At 60.2% G+C, this 26,968-nt stretch overlaps 2 protein-coding genes across 5 annotated transcripts; one reads left to right on the plus strand and one right to left on the minus strand.

The window, feature by feature from the left end:
- The first annotated feature begins 2,194 nt into the window (after window positions 1-2,194).
- EGFL7 (EGF like domain multiple 7) lies at window positions 2,195-6,834 on the plus strand. 4 transcript variants are annotated; one of them, XM_087418810.1, is made up of 8 exons: window positions 2,195-2,454; window positions 2,671-2,869; window positions 4,112-4,227; window positions 4,461-4,553; window positions 4,691-4,858; window positions 5,606-5,670; window positions 6,328-6,490; window positions 6,684-6,834. In XM_087418810.1, the coding sequence occupies exons 1-8, from the start codon at window positions 2,439-2,441 to the stop codon at window positions 6,704-6,706; spliced, it is 843 nt and encodes a 280-aa protein (XP_087274936.1). In that variant the 5' UTR covers window positions 2,195-2,438; the 3' UTR covers window positions 6,707-6,834. The 4 variants fall into 4 exon arrangements, with proteins under 4 accessions (XP_087274936.1, XP_087274935.1, XP_087274937.1 ...); XM_087418809.1 differs by having other exon boundaries at window positions 2,199-2,454; window positions 4,458-4,553; XM_087418811.1 differs by having other exon boundaries at window positions 2,205-2,454; window positions 2,671-2,787.
- A 771-nt stretch (window positions 6,835-7,605) lies between these two features.
- AGPAT2 (1-acylglycerol-3-phosphate O-acyltransferase 2) lies at window positions 7,606-24,379 on the minus strand. The gene is made up of 6 exons (XM_004423642.3): window positions 24,133-24,379; window positions 12,150-12,283; window positions 11,516-11,691; window positions 11,198-11,293; window positions 9,271-9,343; window positions 7,606-8,365 (listed from the first exon to the last, which is right to left on the minus strand). Exons 1-6 carry the CDS (start codon window positions 24,312-24,314, stop codon window positions 8,190-8,192), a joined length of 837 nt encoding a protein of 278 aa, XP_004423699.1. The 5' UTR covers window positions 24,315-24,379; the 3' UTR covers window positions 7,606-8,189.
- Window positions 24,380-26,968: the final 2,589 nt, after the last annotated feature.

The following is a 26,968-nucleotide window of genomic DNA, read 5'->3' on the forward strand; positions in this document are numbered from 1 at the left end:
GCCTGGCCGTCTGCTGGGGGGTGTCACACTCCACCCTCACTCCCACCCCCCATGGAGCCCGCGGTGCAGGGGAAGGGGAGGCGTGGGGTGGGCTGTGGAGAAGGCATGTCCCCAGTGAGTCACTTTTGTCGTCTCTCTCCGCCCCCCGCATGGGTCCTAACGTCCAGAGCACCCCTCCCGGTGGAAGGGGGACCCAGGGCCATCGCCCCGCGGTGGAGTCAGGCCCCTCCCTCTGCGGACCCAGCCTCTCCGGGTGGCGGCTGCGGGGAGGCAGCGCGGGGCAGGAGGGAGGGAAGGTGGTGGGCAGGGTTCATGCTGACACCCAGGGCGCGTGAGGGGACGGGACGTTATTGCTTATCAACCTGGAGGCGACGCGGCCGCCCCCACCCTGGCTCCCTGGCCCCAGCAGGGCTGTGACACCAAAGGGAAATGAGATTCTGCCAGCCCAGCACAGGCTGGGCAGCGCCATCGGCTTCCTCCAGCCTAGGGGAAAAGCATGACTTTCAAAAATCGAGTCTCTCCCTTCTTAAAGCACTATTCTCTTTCTACACGGCTTTCAGTAGGTAGGGGAGGTGCTGCGATGGGTGTTTGTGGGGCGGCAGTGACACCTGCGTGATGGGTCCTTGGAACCCTGACATGCCCCCACCAGCCCAGCCTGAGCCTGCCAGCCCAGCCTTCCCAGGGCCTACTCCCCAGTGCCCCCTGTTCCCACCATTTCAACTCTTGCCTGGACTGCCAGGCCCTCCCCACAACAGTGTGCTCCCCCCAGGGTCCCCCCCCAAAGTTCATCTTCCCAAGCTGGCTGTGACTGGCAGGACCTGCGCCTGTCCAGAAACTGCTGAGAAACACCCCTGCTGCCCCAAACTAAGTCCCAACACCTCAGCTGCCCACTGCAGCCTCTGCCTGCTCGGCTGCCCCCCGCCCTACTCCTCGGGCCTCCAGCAGAGAACAGGGGGTGCAGGAAGGACCCTCTTCCAGCTGCCTTCCTGCCCTGCCTGGGGCTGTGTGGTGCAGTGGGCAGGAGCGCGGGCTGAAGTGCCAGCGGAGCGACCCTGTGGACCGGGCATGGTATCACTCTTGCCTCGGGGTTGGGCTTGCAGGGCTTAGTAATTGCTCACGGTGGTCACTGTTTATGGGACTGACCCTCAGAGCTGGAGGAGGGTCCCCCAAGACCCTAGTGGTGTCTTTGAGGAAACTGAGTTCCTGAGAAGGGGGCGACCTTATCCTGACTCCACACCCCTGCACACACACACACACACACACGCACAAGTTCAGCTTCTTCCTGTGCCCTTTCCTGCTGGGGGCCCTGCAGGACTGGGGAAACCCAGCCCCTTGGGGGCCTCAAGTGGGAGCGAGGAGGTCCCCTTGGAGCTCCCCAGACCGGCTGCTCATAGGGACAGCAGCGCCCCGCAGACTGCACAGACCCGCCCCCCTCCAGTCCCCTTGGCATGTTGTGCACCATTAATTCTGGGCTGGGGTTTCTCACATTCCCAGGAATCTTCCCGCGACCTCCCTGACTCCTGTCACACCAGGAGAGGGCGGGCAATCAGCTCCACTGGCATGTGTGGGGCTGCTCTGGTCCCCCCGCCAACTGGGCGCCCAGTGGGGCCGCTGTCCGGGGAGCCGGGGAGGCCGTCTGCATGATATTGCAGACCAGTGTCGTCCCCGTGTGGGAGTGACCCCCTCCGCAATCCAGGCCCCGTCCCACTCTGAGCAGGACCATAATGGCTCCTGCATGCCCAGTGCCCGCACCCCTGATGGGCTCCCATGCCGCCCCCATGGCTGGCTCCCCGTTTGGCATTTGAGGACACTGAAGGCAAGAAAGGTCAAGCCGGCTGGGCTGGGCTCCAGTTCTGCCCACTGACACCCCATTTGTGGTGTGACTTGGGGGTGCAAGTGTGCCCTTGCCCTGCTGTGACAGGGAGGCCACTGCACCCAGCCAGCAGAGGGAGAATTGGTCCAGATGCTCGCCCTGGGCCCCCACCTTCTCAAGTGAGCTTTCCCGGAGCTGCAGATGCCTGCAGGGTTCGCCCAGACCAAGCCCAAGAGGGTGTAGATGCCTCTCGCCCCAAGCAAGGGCACCAGCTTCCGTTCTCCGCCCGGACATCTTGTCCTTCTGTGGTCCCTGCGCGGGCTGTTTGTGGCTGGCGAGGGGCCGGCCTTACATGTGGAGGCGGGCTGGGGGAGGGGAGAGCTGGCGTCCACCGTGGGGGCTCTCCTGCAAAGCGGCTGAGCTGGGCAGGTGTCACTGTCAAAGGGACAATCTCCATTGGCGTATGGGCTTGAGCAGGGATCTGCAGAGGGACTTACAGGGTCGTGCCTTGTGCTCCAGGGCACCCTGAGGAGGCGGCCGTCCCACCCAGAGACACGGGCCATGTGGGGCTCCCTGGAGCTGCTTCTGGTGTGGTTCCTGGTGCTGGCAGTGGGCGGCACCGAGCATGTCTACCGGCCTGGGTGAGCCTGGCAGAGGGAGTGGGCGGCCAGGAGCCCTCAGTCCCTCCCCAGGGCGGCCCTCAGTACTTGGGGGAGCTGCGGCTCCTGCTGAGGGTCCTTCCCACAGTGACACTGGGAAGCCCCCCTCCCAGGCTCTCGGCTCCCTTGGGTTCCGGGCTGGAAGGGTCCTGGCTCTGGGAGCCCCTGCTGACTCACTGGCCACCCACACCTCCACAGCCGCAGGGTGTGTGCCATCAGGGTTCCCAGGGGCCCCGTGTCCGAGTCCTTCGTGCAGCGCGTGTACCAGCCCTTCCTCACCACCTGCGATGGACACCGAGCCTGCAGCACCTACCGGTGAGCCCCCACCACCGCAGGGCTCTGTCTGCTGCACATGCACCCTGGGGCTCGGGCCTTCGGAGAAACGGAGGCCCGGTGGGTAAGAGGACTCCTTGCAGCCGTGTCCAGGGGGTGGCAGAGACTGATCCTGTTTTAACTTGGCCAGTCCTGGTCTCTGGATGTTATGTAGTCACCTCAACCATCAGTCCCTGCCCCGCTTCCTCCCAGGGCATCCAGTGCATCTGCTCCCCTCCACTTTCGGGGCACTCACCCCCACCCCCGGCATTACTGGCTACGAGTTCTAATCCACTTGGTGTGAGGCCTGCCTCCCCGAAACCTGCCTCAGTTGTCCTGGTCCTGCCCTCGGGGCTCCAGTGGGCACCCCTCTCCCCATGACAGCCCCTGATGGTCACAGGTGCAGACTCTCCCTCCCCCCGCCCCCAGGATGTCCTGTCGTCCTAACTGTGCCAGCGTGAGGGGCCTGTGTCTCCGGTTCTCAGCTGTGGGGATGTGGCTTCAAAAGATTTTATTTTCTCTAAGGTTTTTGAAGCTGTCCCTGGTGGGACACGCCCCACCCCCTGCTGAGAAGGTAGGGGCCAGGGGCAGTGAGGGTGGGGCCCAGGGCCACCATGGGGCGAGCCATTGTTCCCTGTGCTTGGCAGCTGAGCCACTCTTCCCCCAGCCACTGGGGCGGGTGCCGCATGGGCAGGCGGGGAGGGGCTGGTAAAGCCCCCAGCTGCCTGCTCGGGGGAGAGCCCAGGAGTCCAGGTTTCAGAGGGTCCGGCGGCTCCCAAACGGTGGTCTGAGCAGCGCTGGTCCAGGAGGGCACCCCCAGCATCCAGGGCCCAGCACCCCAGGAGGGAACGGCAGGGTGAAGAATGGGGAGACCAGCCTGCTTCTGCTGATGACCCGCTGCGGGATGTGGCGAGCCCCTTCCCCTCGGGACCTAGATCCCTTGCCCCTAGGCTGGGAGGCTTGACCAGGGTGGCACGTCTGGGGACACAGCCGGGGAAGCTCCCCACCAAGCCTCGGGGTCCTGCTTGACACCGCAGCGCGGGGTGGGGGGAGATGGCTTGTGCAGTGACCCCGAGGTGCTCTCCCTGGGGGAGAGGACCTCTGGTGGCACCCCTGGGTGATCTTGTCCACTCTGGGGGAAATGGCTCCATGTGGCTTCTGGAGGACATGGAGACCAAGCCAGCCTGGAAGGTGGGTGGACAGGGAGGCAGGGGGCGCCTCACTCGGGTGTCTGGAGAAAGCCTGGCCTGGGCCAGGTGGCACCTACTGAGGCCCCCCCGGAGAGGTCAGGCCCTTCTGAGCTGCCACGCCCCCCCACCCCCGACAGGACCATCTACAGGACCGCCTACCGCCGCAGCCCTGGGCCAGCCCCCGCCAGGCCTCGCTACGCCTGCTGCCCCGGCTGGAAGAGGACCAGCGGGCTCCCCGGAGCCTGTGGAGCAGGTGAGGGCCGCAGGGCTGCCCGGGGGCCCACAGCACTAGCGATAGTTAAAACAGTCGCCCGGTTAGGCAAGAGTCCACCCCGCTCTCCAGACCCCGGCAGAGCACCTTCAGCTCTTCTTGCAAAACCTGAGCGGAGTGTCTCCTGGCTGCATGGCACCCTTTCCTGGCTGCCACCCCTGCAGGGCCCTGGGGACCCTCCTGAGTTGGTGACAGGCCTCCCCCACCCACAGCAGTATGCCAGCCTCCATGTCAGAACGGAGGGAGCTGTGTCCAGCCAGGCCGCTGCCACTGCCCTGCAGGATGGCGGGGCGACACCTGCCAGACAGGTGAGGCTGGGTCCCCCTCCCAGAGGGGGAGGGTCCTCTGGGCACCTCCCTGCACGTCCTGCGTGGCCCTCTAACGGATGGGTCTTGAAGGGGCTTGGTGTGGGCGCTGCCCCTGCCTGACACCCCTCTTCCCACAGACGTGGATGAGTGCAGTGCTGGAGGGGGCGGCTGTCCCCAGCACTGTGTCAACACGGCGGGGAGTTACTGGTGCCAGTGCTGGGAGGGGCACAGCCCATCTGCGGACGGGGTGATCTGCCTGCCCAAGAGAGGGACCCCCAGGGTCCCCCACCCGATCGCCACAACAGGTAAATTCCCGGGTCGCCCACCCCATGGCTGCTGTGCTGTAGGGGATGGGCCAGGAGGGCCCAGGGGTGGTGGGCCTCACCCCATGGCTCTGTGCTGGGCATGGCGGGGGCACCAGAGGGAACCAGCCCTGGGCTGTGGGCCAGCTCCCGAACCCGGGCCGAAGCGGGCTCTTCCCAGACGAAGGATACGTGGTGGTTTCTCGCGGGCTCTGTGGGGGGATTGCTGGGGGCACCTCATCTCAGCCAAGAGAGTGGAAGAACCCCCCCACTGGGGTCCTATCTGGGTCCCCGCCCCAGCAGCCTGAGACACCGCATCTCCGCTGGCGACGGGCCATTATTACTTTTGGTACGCGCTGTGACACTTCAAACTCGTACCGTGAGTAATAATGCGCCGTCGGCAGCCCAGCACCAAGAGCGGCTCGGACCTCGGCTCGGACCACCCTCAGCACGGCGGGAACCCCGGTACCCAGGGGCGGGGGGTGTCCACCCAGAGCCATGTCCCAAGGTGTGCTGAGATGCCACCTCCCGGACCTCCCAGCCGGCCCTGGTGGACAGCCAGGCACAGAACGGGGGAGGGCCTCGCCATGACAGTCGAGGCCACGACAGCCAGGGTTTGAACCCCAGTCTCCGGGGCTGTGCCCCACACCTGGAGCAGAGGTGGGGAGGCGTTCCTGTTGGGAGAAGAGGCCGGCCTGGTTGTGGGGTGAGGAGCCAGGTGTCCCTGACATGGCACGTGGATCTCCCCAGGAGTGGACCGCGAGGTGGCGGAGGAAGTGCAGAGGCTCCGGTCAAGGGTGAATGTGCTGGAGCAGGTGAGGCCTCAGGCTGGGGCCCCGGGGGCCTCAGGCCAGCCCTGCCCGACTGTGGAGGCCCTTAGCCCCCTGTTGTCTCCTGTGGCGTGGCTCAACCTTGGGTGGTTGTGGGGTGCGTGGGGGTACCCCGGGCAAGAGGCTTCCTTGACACTGAGGGGGCCCTTGGGCCTGGGCTCCATGCCAGGCAGGGGCAGCGGAACGATGACTGAGACCCCTGGGACAGGAGGGGCTGGGCTCGCCCCCACCCCCTCAGGCCGCATGGAGAGCCTGAAGCCACGTCCAGCCCACCCCTGACCTTTGTCCTTGCGAGGACAGAGTGCCCCTGCGGCCTTTCCACGGGGCCACTGGCCTGGTGACGCTTCAGAAGCTCCAGTCCACCCCTCCCAGCTCCTCTGACCCGGGACCCCAGGCCTTGGGGACCATCGGCCAGGCTGGCCTGGGTGACATCCATCTGTGCCACCCATCTCTGGCTCTCCCAGCACGGCAGCTCCCTCTGGTGGACGTCCAGGGCCGCGCGGCTAGAGCAGGGTCTGGGGGTCGGCAGAGCCGTAGCCGGCCAGGCCAGGGCGGTTTTCCGTAAAGCCTTGTGGACCCGAGGGTGAGGGGCTGGCCCAGGCCACTGCAGCCTCCCACGGGGGTCCTCTGCTTGCCCCGCAGAAGCTGCAGCTGGTGCTGGCCCCTCTGCACAGCCTGGCCTCGCGGGCCCTGGAGCACGGGCTCCCGGACCCCGGCAGCCTCCTGGCCCACTCCTTCCAGAAGCTGGACCGCATCGACTCCCTGAGCGAGCAGATCTCCTTCCTGGAGGAGCAGCTGGGGTCGTGTGAGTGCAGGGACCCCACGCCCACCTCCCCACCGCAGAGCTTCCCGGTCACCTGGGATGCCCGGGGCTGGGCCAGCAGTGCCCAAAGGCCAGAGGGTGGGTGGGGCAGCCGCAGGCTGAGGGGGCAGATCTGGCTGGGCTGGAAGGTGGTGGGGAGCAGTGACCTCTGACCTCAGCCCCCATTCACCCACAGGTTCCTGCAAGAAGGAGCTGTGACAGGCCAGGCCCAGGCCCCCAGAGTCCGTGGATTCTGTCTTCTCACCCCGCCTTCCCCACTGTGCTGGGCAGGGCAGGAGGGGGCACCCCACCACTCCGTAACCAAGAGACCCACAGGGCAGGGTGCAGGGGGGTCCTCCTCTGTGTGAATCCAGCCCCTGCCCGGCCAGCACCCTGGCCTGTGAGCACGGCCCAGCCAGACCTCTGCACCCCGCTGGCTTCAGGGCCTGGTGGGCCCATGGCTGAGGGAAGGTACCAGGGCTCCTGCCCAGAGCCCGGGGCCTGGGGTCGCTCACTGAGCAGTGTGTGTGTGGGGACCCACCTCTGGTTTCTGTCAGAATAAAATGAGACTTGAGGAGCTGCTGTGTCCATGGATGGATTGTGGGGGGCATTCTGAAGCTCACAGGAGCCTCCCCCAGGCCCACTGCCACGTGCTGACTAGTGGGAGGGAGAGGAGGGCAGCCGTGGGGCAGGGAGGGGGGCTCCAGTCACACTGGGCCCTTCTAGGTAGGGTCTTGTCTCCCCTCTCCAAAGGAGGCAGGAGCTGGCCTCAGAGACAGCTTCCTCCTGGTGACAAGGGGCCCCACCCCCAGCCAGTGGCCAAGGAGCAAATCTTCTGCTTCCTTCCCCAGTGCCTGCCAGACCCCGGGCACGGCTGCCACCTCCAATTAGGTGGACATCCCCGTCCAGTGAAAAAAGTGTTCCAGGATGACTCTGGGCCAAGCCCTGGAAAGGATGGGGGGGGGGACTTCCACACTGTGCCCCCGTGTAGGAGGAGGCAAAGGCAGTCTTGAAGACCTCCACATGCTGCCCAGGCTGTGCCGCCCTCATCGCCCTGTGTCCCAGGACGGAAGCCTGAGGCAGCCCTGCCCACCGTCTGAGTGACCACAACTCACCAGGCGCTTCCAAGAGTTAGTTTATAAAAAACAATCACCGAGTGGTACCGATTCAGCAGACTTGCTCCCCAAGGCCGGCGGGAGCAGCAGACTCTGCTTTCCGGCTCCCTGAGGCCCAGGTTGCACAAGACGTGGCATCCCGGCCCCCCTGAGCCCCGCCTCTCCCTGAGAGCCTGATGCAGGCCGTGGCTCGCCCCCAGAGCCCACTCAGCACCCCGAAGGCCCAGGCAGGAGCGTGGAGGGCCTCAGCTCTGGTCACTGTCCCGGGGCCGTGCAGCTCAGCCGGGTCAGCCCATCTGGGGCCCCAGGCCCGCTCCTACACCTGGATCCTGGAGGCTCAGGTGGGCGAGGCCACGTTCTCAGAGCCGGGGGAGGTTCTGGCCGACTCTCCTTTGCATCTGAGGCCAGTGACAGGAAGAGGTCCCCCGCTTCCGGGGCCTGAATGAAAGCCGGGGGAGCCTTGGGAACGAGACACAGTGATATTTGGCAGCCGGGTGGGGCAGAGGAGGGGGCCCCTCTGTCCATTCTCTAGCCAGGTCCTGCCCCTGCCCACCCCACCCCAGGTCCTGTCCCACTCCAGGCCTTGGCTACTGGGCCGGCTGGGCACCAGGCCCCGCAGTGGCCCCATTCTCCTGGGGCATCTTGGATATGTGGAAGAGGGTGGTCCTCATGGCCTGGTGGCAGGTGTCCATGAGCTTGGGTACATCAGCGACGGTGAGGCCACTGGTGGGGACAGCATCCAGCACCTCCACCTTGACCGTTCCTGTGGGGGTGGGGTGGCGTCAGCAGCCTGGGTGGCTGGGGGCCCACTATGCCTGCTGCCCAGGTCCCCAAGCTGGGGCCTCTCCTCTCCTCAGGGCCACCTGAAGCCCCTCCCTGCCTCCTCGGCTACTGACAGGCCTTCCCTGCAGAGCCTTCCCAGGGCCCAGGCTGGGATGGGCTCCTCCCTGGACACCTGGGTCTCAGGGGGTTGGTGTTTAATTGAGAATAATCGACACAATTACACACACAGCTCCTAAGTACGCACTCAGCGGGTTTGAACAACTGTGTACGCCCCTATAAGCACCACCTAAGGCACAGAACGTCTCCCCCAGAAAGTGCCCCTCTGGGCAGCCCCCACCCACCGTTCCACTTCCCTCCTGCAGGATGGTTTAGGCAGCTGCGGGGTCTCAGATGTGGGGGAGACATCTTGGCTCCCCCACCTGCTATCCTTCAGCCTTGGACCCCACCTTCCCACCTGGGCACCAAACGCCCACGTGCAGGGTCTGGAGGGAAAGGCAGAGGCCCCCAGCTTCATGGTTAGTGGGTGTGGGGATATCTGGCAGGCTGCTGCCCCTGGGATTCAGGCCTGGACGCACTGGCTCAGAAGCCCACTCTCAGGACAGGAAGCGCCCACCTCAAGTCTCCCAATCCTCTGGGAGCCTCAGTTTCCTCATCTGGGAAATGGGACCACTACCACCCACCTCACAGCCCCTGGCTGGAACTCTAGATTCATTCATTCATTCCCTCCTCTCTTCATTCACTCATTCATTCCTCAAATGGTCACTGAGTGGCAGGGGTCTGGCCTACAGCAACCACCCGCAAACAGGAACTATTCTATGGGGGGCCCGGTGTCGCAGTGACCGAGGACCAGCCAGGGCTGTGTGTGCGCAGGTGGGGGGGCGCTACCTGAGGTGAAGAGCTTCATCCTGCAGTTGTAGAAGGAGGAGAAGCTGGAGTACACCACCGGGATCACGGGCACCTGTGCACAGGGAGACGCGGCAGCCTGAGGACAGCCCGGGGCCGCCCTGGCCCACCTGATCCCCAAGGACAAGCTCGCAGGGGAGCCCTGCCTTGCCACCTGCCTGCCTCCATATGGGTGCTGCCCACAGCACCCAGGAGGTCCCGGGAGTCCCTGTGACTACAGGACGGCCACACTGTCCCACCTCAGGGCCCTTCCACACGCTGGCCCCTGGGCCTGGGACACCCTTCATGCCCTGGGGGGCCCAGAGTTCCAGAAACTCATCCTGCACATCTTTACTCAAGCATCCTCTCCTCCAGGAAGCCTTCCCGGGCTGGCACATGTCCATCTGATTCACGTCTGTGTCACCCATTGGGTCCTCTGGTTACCCAGGGGGCAGGGTCCTGTCCAGTTTAGCTGGAGGAGGTTACTGAGTTCTTGCCACCCACCCACCCTTCCCCATCTCTCCCTCATCCCAGGGAGGCTGGGGGCCGCTCTAGCCAGGGGAGGGAGCAGGGCCTGTTGGTATCCCTGGAAGACACCAGGGTAAGTCCAATGGTGAGTCCAGTGTCACAGACAGCACCTAAGGGTAATCATTAACCCAGGCGGTCAGGGAGCCTCTCCCCGGCACCAGGAGAGGACTAGGGGGCGCTCAGAACACAGGTGGGCTACAGCCTAGCAGGCCCCGGCGGGGAGCCGGGGAGGAGCGGGAGGGGAGATGACAGGAAACCGTGGCTGAGGCGGCTGCTGCCGCAGCCCCACCAAAGGCACCTCAGTATCTCCTCTCTCCTCCCCCACCACCCCTCCCCCATGCCACCGGCAAAGGGAAGTGACATCAGCCCAGGCACTTGGCAGGGGTGCCCCCCCACCTCCTGGCTAGAGGGGCTGTAGGCCGAGGGTGGGAGAGCCTTGCTTGGGCAGGCTGGGATCAGAACCAGGCTCCCGCCCCCAGCTCGGGGCTCCTCCACTCGGCTCCTCAGCTCCCGCACCCCCATGGGGTCAGCTGGGAGCCTCTGGAAGGAGGGCGCACCTGGCCTTGCTGAGGGCCAGGCACCAGGGGGCGCTAGAGGCCACCTGTCACAGGTGCAGGACTGGAGCAAAGCAGACCCCGGCCCAGCTGCCACCCAAGCCCCACGGGCAGGATGAAAGCCCCCTCCCCCAGCCCCAGACGATGGCTTCCCCTACACGAACTGCCCCAGCACAGTACCAGGGGTGGGACAGGGCGCCCTTCACCCCCCAGGAGACCCTGCCCCGTGAATGGATGCACCCCCTGCCTCTCCTGGCGTCACCCCCAGACCCCGGGATACCTCCAGGATAACTGCACCCCCGGAGGCCAAGGACCAGGAAAGTACAAAGCCCAGCAGCGGAGCTCACAGCCGGCTCTGCCCAGGCCCATCTCCAGGCCGGGCCGGACCCTGCCCCGCCGCAGGCCTGCTGGTCCAGCCCACTGCTCACTCCCACCCCAGCCAGGGGTGCTGGGGGACTGAACGGGCACTGAGCACAGCGTTCCTGGGAGGCTCAGCCAGCGGGCGTGCAGCCTCCGTCTTCTGTACCAGCCCCGCCTCCCTCTGGCGGGCCCCTCCCCTGGCCGCCTACATGGTGGGGGTGCTCGAGCTCCAGGCACAGGTGCAGTGTGGAGGGCCCTTATTCCAGCTGGTCGCTGGACCTCACCAGGTGTCAGCCTTAATGCTAAGTGAGGAAGGGGCCCAAGGACTGCGCTCCGAGCAGGCCAGGGACCAGGGACCCTGCCCCGTGGGAGGCGGGCCCTGAGCACCAGCGGCCCCCGCCTGGCCGGGAGGTCATCTTCAGCCTCAAGCCAACCTGGACCCGCTTACCCACCCCCTGCTGCCCCAGGAGGGGGAGGCCCTGGCGCACCTGGGCCTGGATCGCCAGGTAGAAGGCACCTTTCTTGAAAGGTAGCAGGTCCCCATTGTCATTCCGCGTGCCCTCGGGGTAGATCCACACTTTGAGCTGCAGGAGAGAGAGGAGGCAGCTGGGCAGGGCTGCACCCGACAGTCCTGGGGCCGCCCCGGGGAGGCCCACTTCTCAGCAGAGACCACCGCTAACAGCTGAGGCCTGAGCATTCTGCGTGCAGTCCACAGACGAGCACCAACGATGCTGAGAGGAAGCTGTGTGGCTGCTCGGACACCTGCTGTTTCACCCTCGATGGAGGCCCAGGCCCCGGGCACTCACGTTCTCCCTGACCATGCGCTCGCCCACGTCGGCCATCACCGTCATGGCGGTACTGGAGCGCTGCCGGTTGATGAAGAAGACGCCCCCGAGGTACATGATCAGGCCCACGGGCCCCATAAAGAGCAGCTCCCGCTTGGCGATCTGCACGCAGCGCTGGGGGAGGATCTCCATGAGGCCTGCGGGTGGTAACCGGACACCAGGCGGGGAGAGAGAGAGTGAGAGAGAGCAAGCAGCTCAGAGCTGGGTGGCCACCTCCCCAAAGAGGTGCCTTGATCATCAAGAGGCCTGGGCCAAGTCACGCCTTCCCCCTGGCTCCCTGGGCAAGTCACTTGGCCTCCAAGCCTCAGTTTCCCACCTGTAATGAAGGGTGCTCTAAAGGGCTCCCGGCTGTCGGGGAGCAGCAGAGCCCTGTGCCTGGCATCAGGCACACGCAGCCCTGTCCCTCGTCACGCAGCTCAAGGCCCATGGCTGAAGGAGGGCACAGGGCCCCCTGGCTGTGCTCATCAGGGCCCAGCCTCTACCTTGCTGAAGCATCCTGCACGTTCCCTCCCCAGGGATCAGGCCAGTGTCCTGGGCCAAGCTTGCGGCCGGGAAGGGCCAGCCCTCCCACCAGACCCTCTCGGCCCCAGCCTACCCATCATGTCCAGGATGCTCTGGTGGTTAGAAATGATGACACAGGGGTGGTCGACTTCCAGCTTCTGGCGACCGTTTATCTCAAAGCGAAGGCCGTAAACGTACTTGAAGGACCGGACCCACCAACTGATGATGCTAAGAGGGGAGACGGCGCCAGTGAGCAGAGGTCCCGCGGCCCCATCTTGGGCTCTGGCCTGGAGGCCTGGGGAGGGACGTCCTGGTGCAGGCCCAGAGACAGATACAACAGAGAGGCCCCGCAGCAGATGGGGCCCCCACTTCACCTCTCGGGGGCTGGCTACGTGACCCTGAGCTCTCCTTCCCTCCGAGAGCCTTCAGGTCCTGTCCCTCAAGGGGCCAGCGAGTGCTGCCCTGCCTCCTGCCACCCCAGCAGGCAGCTGGCGGGGAAGATAAGGACAGAAGGAGCAAAGCCTCTGGGGGCTGGACGCCTGGCAAAGGGGAGGGCGCCTTCCACATCCCCATTCCAGGGGCCTGTCCTTGTCACCCAGCCCCCACCCACACCCCTGCTCTCTCAGCCAAGTGGGGGACCCAGCTGGAAGGGGGCTGGACGCTGAGAGCCCCCAGGGCCGGGCTGGGTCTGGTTCTCAGCTGTGTCAGCGACTGAAGGACCTGACATGGAGAGAGAAGTCTCTATGCCCAGGTGGAGGTGGCCAGGCCCCCCACCCACACAGCCGGGGGAGGAGACCCAGCCAGAAGTGACCATCTCCTCAAGGCAGTGCCACACCAGGAAGAAAGTGTCGGGACCAAGCGGAGACCTTTGCAAGGAGGTGAAGGTTGCTTCTGGAGTGATGGGAGCCACTACTGACAAGACCAGCATGGCCAGGCACCATGGCGGCGAGGCTGCTTTCCCTCCTTGCCCCGATCCCACAGAGCAGTGCGAGTGCCCCCTTGTCCCAGAGGAAAACACGGGCCTAGAGGGGTCATGACTCGCCCAAGGTCTCACGGAGAGAAAGGAGGGGAACCAGGACGTGTGAGGGCCCGGGACTCCTGACCCGGAAGCCCACGGCCTCCGAGCTCCTGCTCCCGGCAGGCGGCTGCCCTGGAACACCCCTGCCCTTGAGGGGCCTCGTCCAAGCAGCACACGATGGGCACGGCCAGGCGTGTCCATGGGCACTGTGGCTTTGCGCTCTAATCATCTATAGGGACTGTGGGCGCTGGCTGGGCGCGGAGAACACAGGGAGGAAGGGTGGCCTGGGCCCCTGCTCTGTGGAGACACTCTGCCCTGGGACAGAACAGGTGCCTGTAGGGGTCAGCCTGCGGGGTGACGGAGCCCGAGGTGTGAGCTCACTGCTCTGCGGCTCCCTGCAGGGCCCCGGGGTCCTTCCCATCCCCAGAGGGTGGGTGGCAATGGGCTGCCCCACTGACCCAAGGGCCCCTGACCCGGAACTGTCCCACTCTCCCAGAAGATTTGTGCACCTGCTCTCCCCACACCCTGGGCCATCTGATCCCAGAGCTGGCTCTCAACAGAGCAGGGACTCAGGGCCAGAACCTTGACTCAAAGGTTTTTTAAATTGCGGTTAAATACACATAACATAAAATTTATCATCTTAACCATTTTTAAGTGCCCACTTCTGTGCACTTAAGCAGTAAGTACTTTCACATTGTGCAATCATCACCACCATCCATCCACAGGACTCTTTCATCTTCCCAAACGGAAACTCTGTCCCCATTAAACACTCACCCCCATCCCCGCCCCCAGCCCCTGGCACCACCATCCACTTCCTGTCCCTATGAATTTGACTCCTTGAGGGCTCCGGATGGTACAATTTCTAAAAGAGGTCTGTTTAACTGGTTTAAAGTAAGGGCTTATATAAATTATTTCTAAATATAATAAAAATTAACCCAAATGAATTTCAGGATGCTATGATCTAGGAAAACATTTGGTATTAAAGCTAATTTCAGTTTGTTGCTTTTAGAGTTTTAAGCATTAAACATAAAACTTTGTTCTACGTAGGTTTACCAAAAGCCAAACAAATTCATGTTACAAAATTTGGCAGCAAAAACATTGATTGCTGACTTTGCCTAGTATCTCATGAAGTTTTTGGAGGCAATGTAAACATAATTATTGGGAACAACTAAACTAAACAGATGTAAGAAAGAAAAAAGTTTTGGGGTCAACTTTTTAATAAGAATTATGCCTTATGGTATATATACTTAAAAATAACTTCAAAACCTTTTGATAACTTGAAATCTTAGAGTTTTGCTAAATTAAGTTAAATGATGGAAAATAAAATTTATTGAGTATCTAGGTCATTTCCACATAAGATAAAATATTAGACATTAATTACTAAACATAGATTTATCTACCTTTGGCTTCTCATTACAAAGAAACTAGAAAAATACTTGAGTTTATTAACAAACATGTTTTGTGCCACACTGAGAACTTTTCTATGAGAAAGCACATGTTTCTAGACAGTATTTATAAGTCTGCCAATCCACAGCGTGCTAATGTAAAGAATAAGGGAAACATCTCTGTATACAAGGAAAGTAAGATGTGTGTTTTCAGTAAAGAAGGTATAAGAAATGGAGATATTTTTGTTTGTTTATTTTGTTAAGAAAGTAAAGTGTCCAAAAGTACTAGGAAGGAGGGAAGGCATGGGACCAATTCTGAATGTAAAAAAGAAAGTTGTAGAAGGTTTGTGGAAGAGGAACCCTGAGAAGAGAGTTTTGTGCATGGTCAAGTTGGATAAGATTGAAATGAATTTAATAAAGTAAATGAGTTTTAACATCAGAAGTAAGCTGGTACAAAAATTGGAGTTTGGTTTTCTCTCTCTTAAAAGGATAGTTTTCTCAGGCTTTTAGTCTGCTCTTGATAAGGATATTATGAAAGATTTTCTTCTTCACCTTTGACTAAGTCTATCTAAAAGGCAGAAATTTTATGTTTTGTCAAAATAATTTCCTGTGTTCAAAAAGCTGAGGTCTCTATTAAGAGAGCTAGGTTCTTTTCTTTTTTTTTTTTTTTTAACTGTTTTACTCTCTAGAATTGTCTTTAATATCTTCTGTTATCATTTTGGATAAATGGATAACTAAGCATTGTTTCACAGTGACCTATGATTCTATTTGACCAAGTGTTTTAAAACCTTTTGATGTTTGACAAACTTACCCAAAATTCAAATCCTAAATAAAGGCTTTCTTTTGACTTGAAAGTAACTTTGAGAATTTTCAGCAAGCCCCTGGGACTTCTCAAAGAATTTGTTCTCTCTTCCTATAAAGAGAGAGATACTAAACTAATTAGGTTTATTTGGTATGTTAAATTGCATGGGAAGCATTGTCAAATAAGTGATGATAAACCTTCTTAGGTTATATTGCATGGGTAAATGTTATTAATATCAATGTTCTAAAAATTATATAAAATTCCTAAAAATATGATATATCCTAGTATAATTCTACTCATTATCTTAAAATGTGTTATAGAAATAACCAAATTTCCTTGTCAGTTGCACTGTAATCGGATCTTTAACCATGCCACTTTAAGTCTTTTGTCATCTGTAGACAGTTTTTGTTTTACTCTGATGCTTTTGCAAAAATGTTTCATCTTCAGAGAGATTCATGGAAAGGACTCTGACACTTACTCCAGAATACAGGTTTCTGATGAACTTTCAGATCATAAAACTGAACTGGATTTAAAGAAATCTTTCCTCTTAAGCTATCAACAATTTGCTAAGATATACCTTTGTGAACAAAGATGAAACATTTACTTTTTCTCCCTACCTGATCCCTCCAGAATTCAGAAACTTTCGGTGAGTATTCTTATTTTCACTTATATAAATAATCAGGCCAAGTTTTTAATATAAACAAATTAGTTTTACAGTGATTATCTTTGGTAAAAAATGAGGGTAATTGTGGAGAGAAAAATTATATTGCACCTTTGGAGATGTTGGATTCTAGTCCTGTTAATTGTCTTTGAGGTTTGTTATATATTTGTAGACTGGACTCCCCCGGCTTAAGGTATTGCTTTTGGTTGCACTGACTGTTCGCAGTGCCCTCTTTGGAAAACATGAACTGACCCTACTTGGGATGGTCCTGGCAGATCAGTGTCTGTGGGTACACAACCTTCTGTGGATCCCCTGTAGTCTTATGTGAGTACCACCAGCTATTGTAAGTCTCTACTGTCTTATACTCAAGTCCATCATCAACAGGTTAAAAAAGCTTTCCCAGATTCCAATTTAAAGGATCCTGTTGGTCACAGTCTAGAGCCTGGTGACTGGGTGCGTCATCAGAGGAAGACAGCCCTTGAGCCCCAGTGGAAAGGACCTCACCAAGCGCTCCTGACCCTTGACACTCCTGCAGAACTAGAAGGCACTGAACCTTGGAGACACGTCTCACAGCTAAAGAAGTTTCCACCTGACATCTGGTCCTGTACAAACACTGGAGATCTCCAAATCAATTTGACTAGAAAGAGAAGCAGCTGACATCTGAGGCAGACAGCTCTCCCCAGATGACTAGACCTTTTACATGCTGTTGTTTCTTGCCTTATTTTCTCCCTCTCTTTCTTGGAAAGACAATACTCTTAGCCGCATCTCCCAATCTATTACAAAAGAGGGAAATCTTTCTAACTATTGAGTTTGTCATCAGAAGCCCCATTCTGTCCATGAACCTAGATAATCCTTTAATACATTTAATTACCAATCTCTCCACCATTCCTCCTCTAATTCATTGTGCTAAGTGTCTAGAATTTCTTGCCTAACCAATCAAACCTCCAGGGATGTAATAGGTAACATTTATAACTGTTGTAAATACCTCTTGTTGTACTTGGGTCAACACCTCTGGGAACGTAGAGACAGAACAAGACAGAATTCGGGCAAAAGCCGAATGGTTAAACGCAGGGCCTCCTGACATCCTAGTTCTTTGGTCTCTTTAGCTGGCCGCCCCCAGGCATTGCCTCCTGGTTCAGGTCTATTCTCCAGTTTACACCTAGCATTTTGTTTATTATAGGAATTCTCGTTGCTGTTAAACTTTGTCTCCTCTGCACAGCTCCATGTTATAAAAACGCCACTCAGATAATGATCACTCAGTGCTTTGCAAGGATTAGTAAGGCTTGTGAAACTTCACATAAGAAGTTTCAAGGAACTGCAGGAGATGTTTACCCTTAAAGGAACATGACGGTAGAGACTTCCTCTGCTCTGGGGCTCTGGTTGGTCATGTGGCTAAAGGCTCCTAAGGAAACCGCTTTCCCTCCTATGTGGGACATGACATACCAGGAATGAGCCTTCCTGGCGATGAGGGACAATGACGCTTTGATGGCCGATCAGCAATGCTTTCCAATAGTCGATCAGCAATGCTTTCCAATAGTCGATCAGCAATGCTTTCCCGAGTTTGATCAGCGATGCTCTCAGAGAAAGATCTTGATCAACAGGGGGAAAATGTGGACGATGACGTGAGTGGAGCCATATTAGAATAGAGCCAGAGCAGCCATTTCAGGGGAATTGCCTTGCACGTCTTGTTATCTTTATCTTCCAAACTGAACCAAACCACCAATGTTCCAAGAAGTCACAAAGACGAGAATACTGTCTGTAAGGACTGATGGAACTGCACTCAGCTGATGACCGGATCGCCAACCAGTCAATGGAGCACAAGTCTAGCCTTTAGCCTGATGACTGAACCTCAGGCCAATCTACGAAGTACAAAGCCAGCCTTACTCATCGAGCACCAATGACTCTTCTTGAATACAGCTCACCTCATCCTCCTCCCTTTTTCCCACAAAAGTCCTGAGCCCCTCTCCTGTAATCAGGACACAATTTGGGTTCCTACCTGAATCTGTGCTCCACAAATTGCAATTCCTTGATCCCAAATAAATGCTTTGCCTCTTAAACTGGCTTCTGTTTTTGCAGGTTGACAGTATCTACAGTCATGGGCTGCACAGCGTTTCAGTCAACACCGGGCTGCATTTATCGCAATGGTCCCCAAAGATTAGCACCACAGAGCCTAGGTGTGTAGCAGGCTGCACCATCCAGGTTTGTGGAAGTGCACTCTGTGACATTCGCCCAACCACGAAATCGCCTGACCACACATTTCTCAGAACGGATTCTCATCAGTAACAGACACATGACTCTACTATCATTTTGACAGTGTTTTCTCAAAGAGGAAGGAAGCAAACCAAGCTTTGCAGAGGCTCCTGGAGCCAGCAGACATTTCCGGGCGCCCAGTGGGCGCCACCAGGTACATGGTGCCCAGGCAGAGAAACTAGGCCAGTCCTTCCCCGGGCAGAGCAGAGCGCACTTCTAACAGAAGAGGCACGATGGAAGCCCCCACCCCCACCCCACGCCTGACGTCTGTTGAACACTGACTACGCACCAAGGGAGGACACGAGCCACCGTGTTCTGTTCAGACGATAACCCCACAAGATCTGCTCAGTCATTACACCCGCCCTACAGAAGAGGAAGTGAGGCTCAGCAGAGTCAAGTGACTTGCCCAAGGTCACACAGCAGGGAAGCCAGGATGGGCCTGAGCCCACCTCTGACCTGGCTTTTGAAAAATGTGTGAAAAATGCCGGGCAGAGGGCATGCTGGAAGTCGGGTGAAGGCTCAGGGATTGCAGGGGTTCAGAATTGCAGGATGGAATTCAAGACTCCAGAAGCTCATTCTGAGGCCTCCTTCCCTCCCGCAGGGGCTCTAGAACCCCCACCCAACCGCCAGCAGGGCTAGAAGCAGCTCTGTCCTCTTCTGCCAGCCAGAAGCTCCTCTCCCGCCAGCCAGAAGCTCCTCTCCCAGCCCAGGCCTCGTCCTGAGTGCCAGCCCTCCTGTGCCCCAAGCCTATACCCCACCTAATGCCCCTCCCATCAGCCACAGGAGTCGGGGGGCTGCCCCATCCCCTTCCCCACAGGAGCCAGGGCCCCAGAGCTTGAGGCAGGTGTCACCGGTCCTCACCCTGGGACATGGTCATACAGCTCTGGCCACTGTCCCACATGCTGCAGCCTCCAACTCCATGACCCTGCCTCCCCAGCAGGCCAGCTGGGTCGAGCCAAGGTCGCCTGAAGCCCAGGTGGCCAGGGGATGGGTTGGGTGCCTGGCCCGGCATTCTGGAAGCACTGCTGACAGCTGCCAGGTGGGTGACTGGTGCCAGCTTTCCACGGCAAGGCAGACGGCCCCGGAGCAGGCCCCTCCGAGTGCCTGCAGGGGCAGCCACCTCCTCAAGCAGCGGGGACGTCCTGGCCCTTCCCGGATCTTTCTCAGGAGCCCTCCACTTCACCCCAGACTGGGACCACTGGCCTAGAAGTGAGCACCATAAATGTCATAGATTCTTCTGGGGCCCGTGGGGGCCCAGGCTGGGCTGCGGGCAGCCGCCAGAGGACATCTGGGCCCCTCCCACACTCTGGGTCAGACTGACCCAGATTTGAATCCCGGCTCTCTTCTCACCAGCTGTGACCTTGGGCAAGGCACTTGACCTCCCTAAACTTCCGTTTCTGCCTGTGAAATGGAAAGGGGGTAGAGGGATCAAGCGCGATGAGGCTGGGACGCCCCATAAGAGCTGCGGTACCCCGAGCCCTCCACGAACAGCGCCTGTGATGACGAAGGCACGAGCAGCAGAGAAGAACCCAGAGTAAATGAAAGCAGGAGGCCCCCCCACCGGCCCACCCCTCCCCCAGCCACACCTGTTCCAGGTAGCTGGGAGGCAGCTCGAGGCGAGGCCCGGGCCACCTGTTGACTTTTGCCCTCAGCCCCTGGACTCGGGCTAGGTGGCTCGTGGGAGACGGGGACAGCTGTTTCGGCCGAGGTGTGCCAGTCCTCAGCCAGAGCCCACGGGACCTGTCCCGGAGAGCAAGAGGCTTGGTAGGGTTCATTTAGGGGCAGCCCAGCTGGGAAGACAGCACACAGAGCCACGGATCTGCTCAGGGGACACGAGGCCCCAGCGAGCATTTTCCAACAAGTGTCAACAAGTTTCCAACAGGTGTCATTTGACCAGAAGCACAGGAGGGAACAGGGCCGGGGGCGGTGGTTCCAGCCCGTGCCGACGCCCAGAGGTGTTAGGAGGCCACTGCAGGAGTGGGGAGAACCCGGGGCTGGAAGGAGGTGGGGCCAGCGAGGGACACCCTCCCAGCTCTCATTAATGAGCAAGAAGCTCCAGGGGGGCTGGCCCGACAGCGTAGCGGTTAAAGTTCACGTGCTCTGCTGTGGCGGCCTGGGGTTCACAGTTTCAGATCCCGGGCACGGACATACACGCCACTCATTAAGCCATGCCGTGGCAGGCATCCCACATAAAATAGATGAAGATGGGCACAGACGTTAGCTCAGGGCCAATCTTCCTCACCAAAAAAAAAAGAGCAAGAGGCTCTAGGGCTTGCAGGAGCTCTGGTTTCTGGGCCTATAGAAATACACCCCGAGGAGAGCCTGCCCCTCGCCAGCCCACCCCAAACAAAACAAGGGTTCCTGTGAGACCAGGGCCCCGGGCCAGTGCCCAGGTGCTGCCGGCTCCCCAAATGCACTGTGTCCTCATTCACGTATCCCCCCAGGATCATGAGTGGCTGACAGCTCTAACTAAGAGACTGGGCCGTCCTGGGTTCAAACCCTGACCAGCTTCAAGTCCCCTGGCCTCTGTGGCCAAAACAATGCCCATTCTCCCCTCCCTGATGTTTCGCGTGGGCCCAGGCTGCACAGACTGAGCGCCTCACTGCCTGGCCCCCCCCGCAGCTAAGAGCCATGCCCCCCAGGCCCTGGCCATTAGGATGGACACAGAAGCGTGCAGTTCAATCCCCAGAGGTCCTGCTGCAATAGTGGCATGGTGGACCCTGAGAACGACAGGGCCACAGGACAGAGGGGCAGGAAGCTTTCTGTGGCCTTGGGCCACCCAGCTCTGGTCTCCTGTGATGCACGAAAAAGCAAACTCTCCTGGTTAAGTCGCTGTTATTAGGGTTTCCTGCACCCAAGCCCAATTCTAACACACACAGCTTCCCTGGGCTTCACTTTCCTCTCTGTCAAATGGGGTAATAAGGGCATCTGCCTCCTGGGACAACGAAACGTGGCTTTCTACTCTACCCCAGCCCTGTACACACAGCACTGCCAGCCTGGGAGGGTCCCTGGTCTCAGCCCCCCAGCCCGGTTAGAACAGTCTGCCTCAGCTCTTCGGTGCTCATCACTGTTCCCTGCACAGTCAGAACTCGAGTCTAAACAGCGGAAGGCTCCTTGGTGCCAGCCCAGAGCCCCACGGGGAGGGGCCACCGCTCAGGGGGAAGATGGGACAGTGGGGGAGGGGCATGGCAGGGCTGCCCCTCCCAGAGCTCACGGCTTGCCCCAAGCCTGGTCTCCTGCCCCAGGCGGCTATGGCGCTGCCCCTAGCTGGGTGGACACAGAGGGAAAATGAGAAGCATGCGCTCTGCGGTCCCTCTAGAGGGTTTGCATCCCAGTTCTACCAGGTCCCCTCTAGGACCCTCCTCCCCCACCCCCCTTGGAGGCCTTAGTTTCAAGCTGCTTCTCTGAACCTCAGACTCTTCATCTGCAAAACAGGACACATAATAATGCCTATTCCCAAGATTGAGGCATCTGCGGTGCACAGTCGGTGCACGGGAGATGGAAGTGGAGACCATGGCACTGAGGACGGCGGGCACAGTCCTTCCGGAAGTCGGGGTGGGACTGGGGAGGAAAGCAGCGGGCAGGCAGGGTGCTCAGCCGTGCAGGGACAAACTGGTCAGCCCCGGCACATCCCGGCGGAGGAGGAGCCTGAATCGAGAGGGCTGCCCGCGCAGCCCCGCCCACACCTCCGCCGCTGTCCTGCCGGGTCCTGCCCCTGACCCAGGGCCTGGAGGGATGCAGCACCTGCGCATTCTCTGCATTTCTGAGCCCCCCCACAGCCACATCCCTCAGGGAACTCATGTTCACAACGCGCCCCACCCCAGACTCTGCCGCCCCTACCCCGTTCATCTCTGTGACCCACCCCTGCGGGATCTAGTGGGACAGGGGAAGGAGGCTGGGCCCCCAGGCCTGCCTTCTCCCTGAGGAGAAGAGAGTTCCTGCTGTTTTGTCCAGAGCGGCCCCTTCTCGGAGCCTGAGTCTGGACGCTGCCCTGGGGAGGGGAGGGCGGCAGGATGTTCCCACCAGAGCACCCTCAGGGCCTCCAGGGTCCTGAGGAGGACACCCTTGCTGGCCAGAATCTGGGGTGAGGCTGGGGGCTGAGCCCAGCTCTGGGCTGAGGGGAGCAAGCCCATGCCAGCAGGGGCCAGAGGACCAGGGCTGGCAGGCAGGGGTGGGCAGGGTGAGACTTAGTTTGGCCGGCCTGCCAGGGCCAGCCACCTCGCCTAGTCAGAAAGGAGGCTGGGGCCTTCTGAGTTGTCCCCTGGGAAGCAGCTTTGAAGTCCAGGCGGCAGCCCTTGAAGAACAGGTTGGGCCTTTTAAAAGACAAGGAAGCAATTTGTAAAGAGGCCACCTGGGGAGGAAGAGGGTCACCTCCAGAATCTCCTGTCACTCCTGCTGAAAACCCACTTGCATCCCAGGATGGCCAGGCCCAGGGCTCCTGCTGCCTCAGAACCAGACATGCCATACCCCGGGCCTGGCTCTGGGAGGACAGCAACCCCCCTAAGGAGCCCACTGGCCTGTTGCTCCCTTAACCCACTCCCCCCAACCCCGCTACTCTGCTCCGGCCCCCAGCACATACTGAGTGGAGGCTTCTGCCTGCAGGGGATCCCAGGGCCTTAATCTCCAGACAGCCTTGAGAGATGCACACAACCTCGGGCATCTCTGCCCTGCGAAGCCTGGGGCCCGGCCCTGAGGATTCCCTGTTTGTGGAAACAGGCCCTCCCCTCCCCAGAGGGCACTCCATTAAGAAGAGCACTGGAAGGCCAACACCTGGCTGCCCCTGGGCCTTTGTTCCCTGGGTGGCTGGCCTGGGCCATTTGGGGGGGGCACCATAGACCTATTGAGCACACCACGGGAAGCCACGAACCCCTGAAGACCCGGCCAGGAGGGGCCATGAAGCGTGGGCCAGGCCCAGCAGCATCAGCCGGCCGGGCTGGGCAAGGACAGAGACGGCAGAAAGCCAGGCACCCTCACCCACCCCACTGCCCTGGAACCACACGGCGGGGGGGTGGCTCAGGGACCACGACATCCCCACACCAGGCCGCAGCCCAGAGGCCACTGCAAAAGCTGCAGAGAGAAATGTGAGCGACAGCCCCCGGGGATCTGAAGCTGGGAGAAAGGGCAAGAAGGAGCCCTCTCTCAGGCAGGGACCCCCAGCCTCTGACCGGGAGAGGCCCCCAACTCTTCTGCTCACTCTAGCCTGACCTCCCCTTACCAACCCACACCCTGGCCTAAGAAAGCAAAGCTCCCCCACGCCCGAAAGCCTCCACAGGAAAATTCCAGCCACCACCCCGTTCCTTCCCCCAGGGGCCAACTCCCCACCTTCCCCAGCATGGAGTCTTCCCACCTTCCTGCGAAGAGGAAGGAAAGGGAAGGAGGGACCTGCCCCGGCGCCTGAACACAGGTGCATCCATCACCTGGCGAGTGGGCGGGAGGGGGGCGGGTGGAGAGAAGAGACGGACGCCACACGCCCCAGCGCGCCCAGTCCAGGCGGCGCGGTGCTCCGGCAGGGCCCACCCGGGGCAAGCCCCGCCCTCCCGGCCTCGGTTTCCCCGCGGGTGAAGCAGGACTGAGCCGGTCCCAGCTTGGTCCAGTCCCCTTCCTCTCGGAAAGCCGCTCGGCCACCCGCCACCCGGCACGCCCTCCGCTGGGCGCAGGGACGAGACGTGTTTAAATCCCTCAGGGTCTGCCCCTGGGCCGGGGCCTCCTGGCAAGGGCGCGGGGACATTGTGACGCCAGCTCCCGGAGATCCCTGCCCGCCCCGGCCGCCTCCCCGGCCGCGCTCTCAGTTCTGCTCTCCCCTCGCGCGCCCGCCCGCCCGAGCCCGGGGAGGCAGGAAGGAAGGAAAGGGGAGAAGAAAGTTAGGGAAGCGGAAGCGGGCGGCGGCCCGGCGCTCCCCACGCCGCGCGGCCCCGCTCCCGGGCGCTCCCCCCGCGCGCTCCCCCCGGGCGGCCGCCTTGCCTCATGTTCTCCACCGTCCGGCCGCCGTGGCGCAGCAGGCAGACGGCCGCGGCCAGGATGGAGGCCGTGAAGCAGAGCACGCAGTACAGGGCGATCTTGGCGTAGAACCTGGCCGCGCGGTTCAGCTGCACGAGCAGCAGCAGCAGCAGCAGCGCCGCGCTCAGCCACGGCCAGAGCTCCATGGCCGGGACGCGCCCCGACGGCGCGGGCCTGGAGTCCCCGCCTCGGCTCGGGCTGCCGACGGCTCTCCCTCCTCCCCGCCCGGCCCGCGCCCCTTATTGCGAGGGCGGAGGGGCGGGGCGGCCGGGGTGGAGCGAGGAGCGCGCGCCAAGGAAGCGGCTAGGTGCGGCGCGCCCCGCCCCGCGTCGCCCCCACCGCGGCCGCCGGTCCCCGCGCGCCGGCGCCGCCCCTGCTCGGGGCCGCCCGGCCCCGCCCCGTGTCACCCGCCCCGCCCTGCCCCGCCCCGTGACACTCCTCCTCCCCCCCGCCAGGTCACTTGGCCTCTGGCGCCGGGCCCCCCCGCCAGCCCCCCGTGTCCTCGCAGGCAGGTCGCCTGGACTCTGGCACCGCCCCCCATAGTCTGGGCCTGCTCTGGGTCCATGTCCCCCCTCCTCCGGCCGGCCCCCGCCGACGCCACCTCTTCAGCCCAGACCACAGCTCCAAAGGCGGTCCGAGGACGCGGCCGCCCGTGACAGCTCGGTCGCCACACAAAGGGGCCCAGCGACCAACAGCCTGCCCCTTCGGGTCCCCTCGGGCAATTGCCGGGAGACCCGGCTGGCCCTGGAGCCACCTCGCCCTGCGGGGCCCGGTGGCCGCACTGGACTCCTGGGGTGGGGCAGTAGGAATGGGGCGTGTTTCTGGGCGGGGCTAGGGGCGCCCGCATCAGTGCCAGGACCAGTGTGTCCCCAAGGGTGCTCCTGGAGCGGGGCCAGCGGCAGATATCAGGCGACTGTGTTCACATCAGCTCAGCTGGTCTGCCAGCCTGTCAGGGCCCCAGTGCACTTGGCTTGGGGGAGGAGGAGGGGCCCCGGGTGTTCCAGATCACCTCCCTTGTGGGCGGCTCTCAAGTCTCCGAGCAGATGAAGTTGTAAAACCAAGTTTCCTTTCTGCACAAGCTCTCCACCTGGTGGGCGCAGTCCTGCGCTTGCTACAACTTTACAAACGCCTGCCTGTGTCTGGAGCTCCCAAGGGCGTTAAGAATGACATTACTGGCCTCTTCGTTTTTTCATACGCTGAGCTGACCTGTTACTGAAATACTTCACTGACGCCACCCACTGCTGTGTTTTTGCCGACAAGTACAACAGCTGCGTCCCTGAGAGGGACGGGGACCTCTGGCCCTGAGGGAGGTGGTTTCCCTGCCGTGGCTATCACAGGTGTTCTTACCTTTTCAGGAAAGTGGAGCATCATTGCATTTGCGTTACACCCGTGGACATTTTACAATAAAACTTATCAGAAAGTTCCCTGATTCAGTCTTGTTCCAAATTTGTCTGGCCGTCGTCTCATATCAGTTTAAATAGACTAGCTCTTTACCCTCCTGGGACAGGATGCTGCTGCCCCTCCAGAGGAGGCCTGAGAGCCCCCGGGGAGGAGGCGCTGGTGCTGCCCGGCCTGCTGCAGGGTTTACGGCCCCCTGGGCGGACGACGACAAGGCTCAGGAAGAGAATGTTGGCGGGTGCCCTACAGCCAGTGGTGCTACAGGGAGCCGGGGGGAGAGGTGGGTGCAGGCTGGGTCACTGGGCGGGCTTCTCAGAGTGGGGTCAGCAATATCTTCAGCCGGAGGCCCTGAGAGGGTGAAGGGAATCCAGTCCTCACAACGCCCGCTGGGCAGAAATGGCTGCTTTACCCAAGGCTTCCTTCTGGTACTTTAGCTGGCGGCTCACCTCCCTTTTCAAAGGGCCTCACCCGTCACTCACATCCCCTTTGCCCACCTCACACTTACACGTTTTAGGGTTTGTGTGTTTGCTGTCCTCTCCCCCAACCTGGAACAGCTGCTCCACTGGGACTTGCCTGTTCTGTTCACTGTATGACCAGCTCTGGGAACAATGACTGGCACATCTCAAGAGCAAATGCCTCCCCATTTTACAGATGGGGAACTGGGGCTCCCAGGGGTGAGAGTCACCCAGCCAGCAAGTGACAGGGGAGGAGGCTGACCCCGGTCACTGTATCCCACACCCGCTGCCCTGGGAAGGTTGCTCTGCGCTGGGCAGGCTGCCCTGTCCTCCTCCTGTCCTCCAGGGATGGTGGTTCTAGACGACACTGTCGTGTCCTCAGACAGATGGGGAGGCTGTTACCCTATTCACCTCCTTCCCAGTTCCATCCTCCTCTTGGGGAAGCGTTGAAAGAAAATGTGCACTTTTCCTCCGACACGAAGGAGGAGGAAGAGGAGGGCTGGGTGCTGGCGAGAGGTCCGTGGAGGGGGCATCAGACTCCATGGGTGTGGAAACAAATATTTACTATTTTACGGTAATGTCCTATTTGGAAAGCTAACAAAAACTCTTTTTGTTTCCAGAACGTGAAACCCCAGAGAATCTTCCAGGTTGGTGGAGATACTGAGAAAAGAGATTTTCTCTAAAATTAGTGATTCTCAACTAAGCAGGGACTGGTGTGGGTTCTATGCGGGCCCCTCCAGGGTGTGATGGAAGAAAGGAGGTGCTGACCTGCTGGGCAGGGATGTGCCAGTATCCTGTCTGGCCTCTCAGGGCGCCCTGGGTCCCCGTGATACCCCGGGACGGTGCTGGGTGGGTTTGTTGCTGAGTCAGTCCCATCCCCTGCGGGACAACAGCTGAGAGCCCTCCTGCCAGACAGCACAGGTGACACAATCACAGCTGAGCTGGCA

Source organism: Ceratotherium simum, chromosome 29 (genome assembly GCF_057802395.1).
Source record: "Ceratotherium simum simum isolate JZ-2026a chromosome 29, ASM5780239v1, whole genome shotgun sequence".
In the NCBI taxonomy this organism is placed as follows: Eukaryota; Metazoa; Chordata; class Mammalia; order Perissodactyla; family Rhinocerotidae; genus Ceratotherium; species Ceratotherium simum.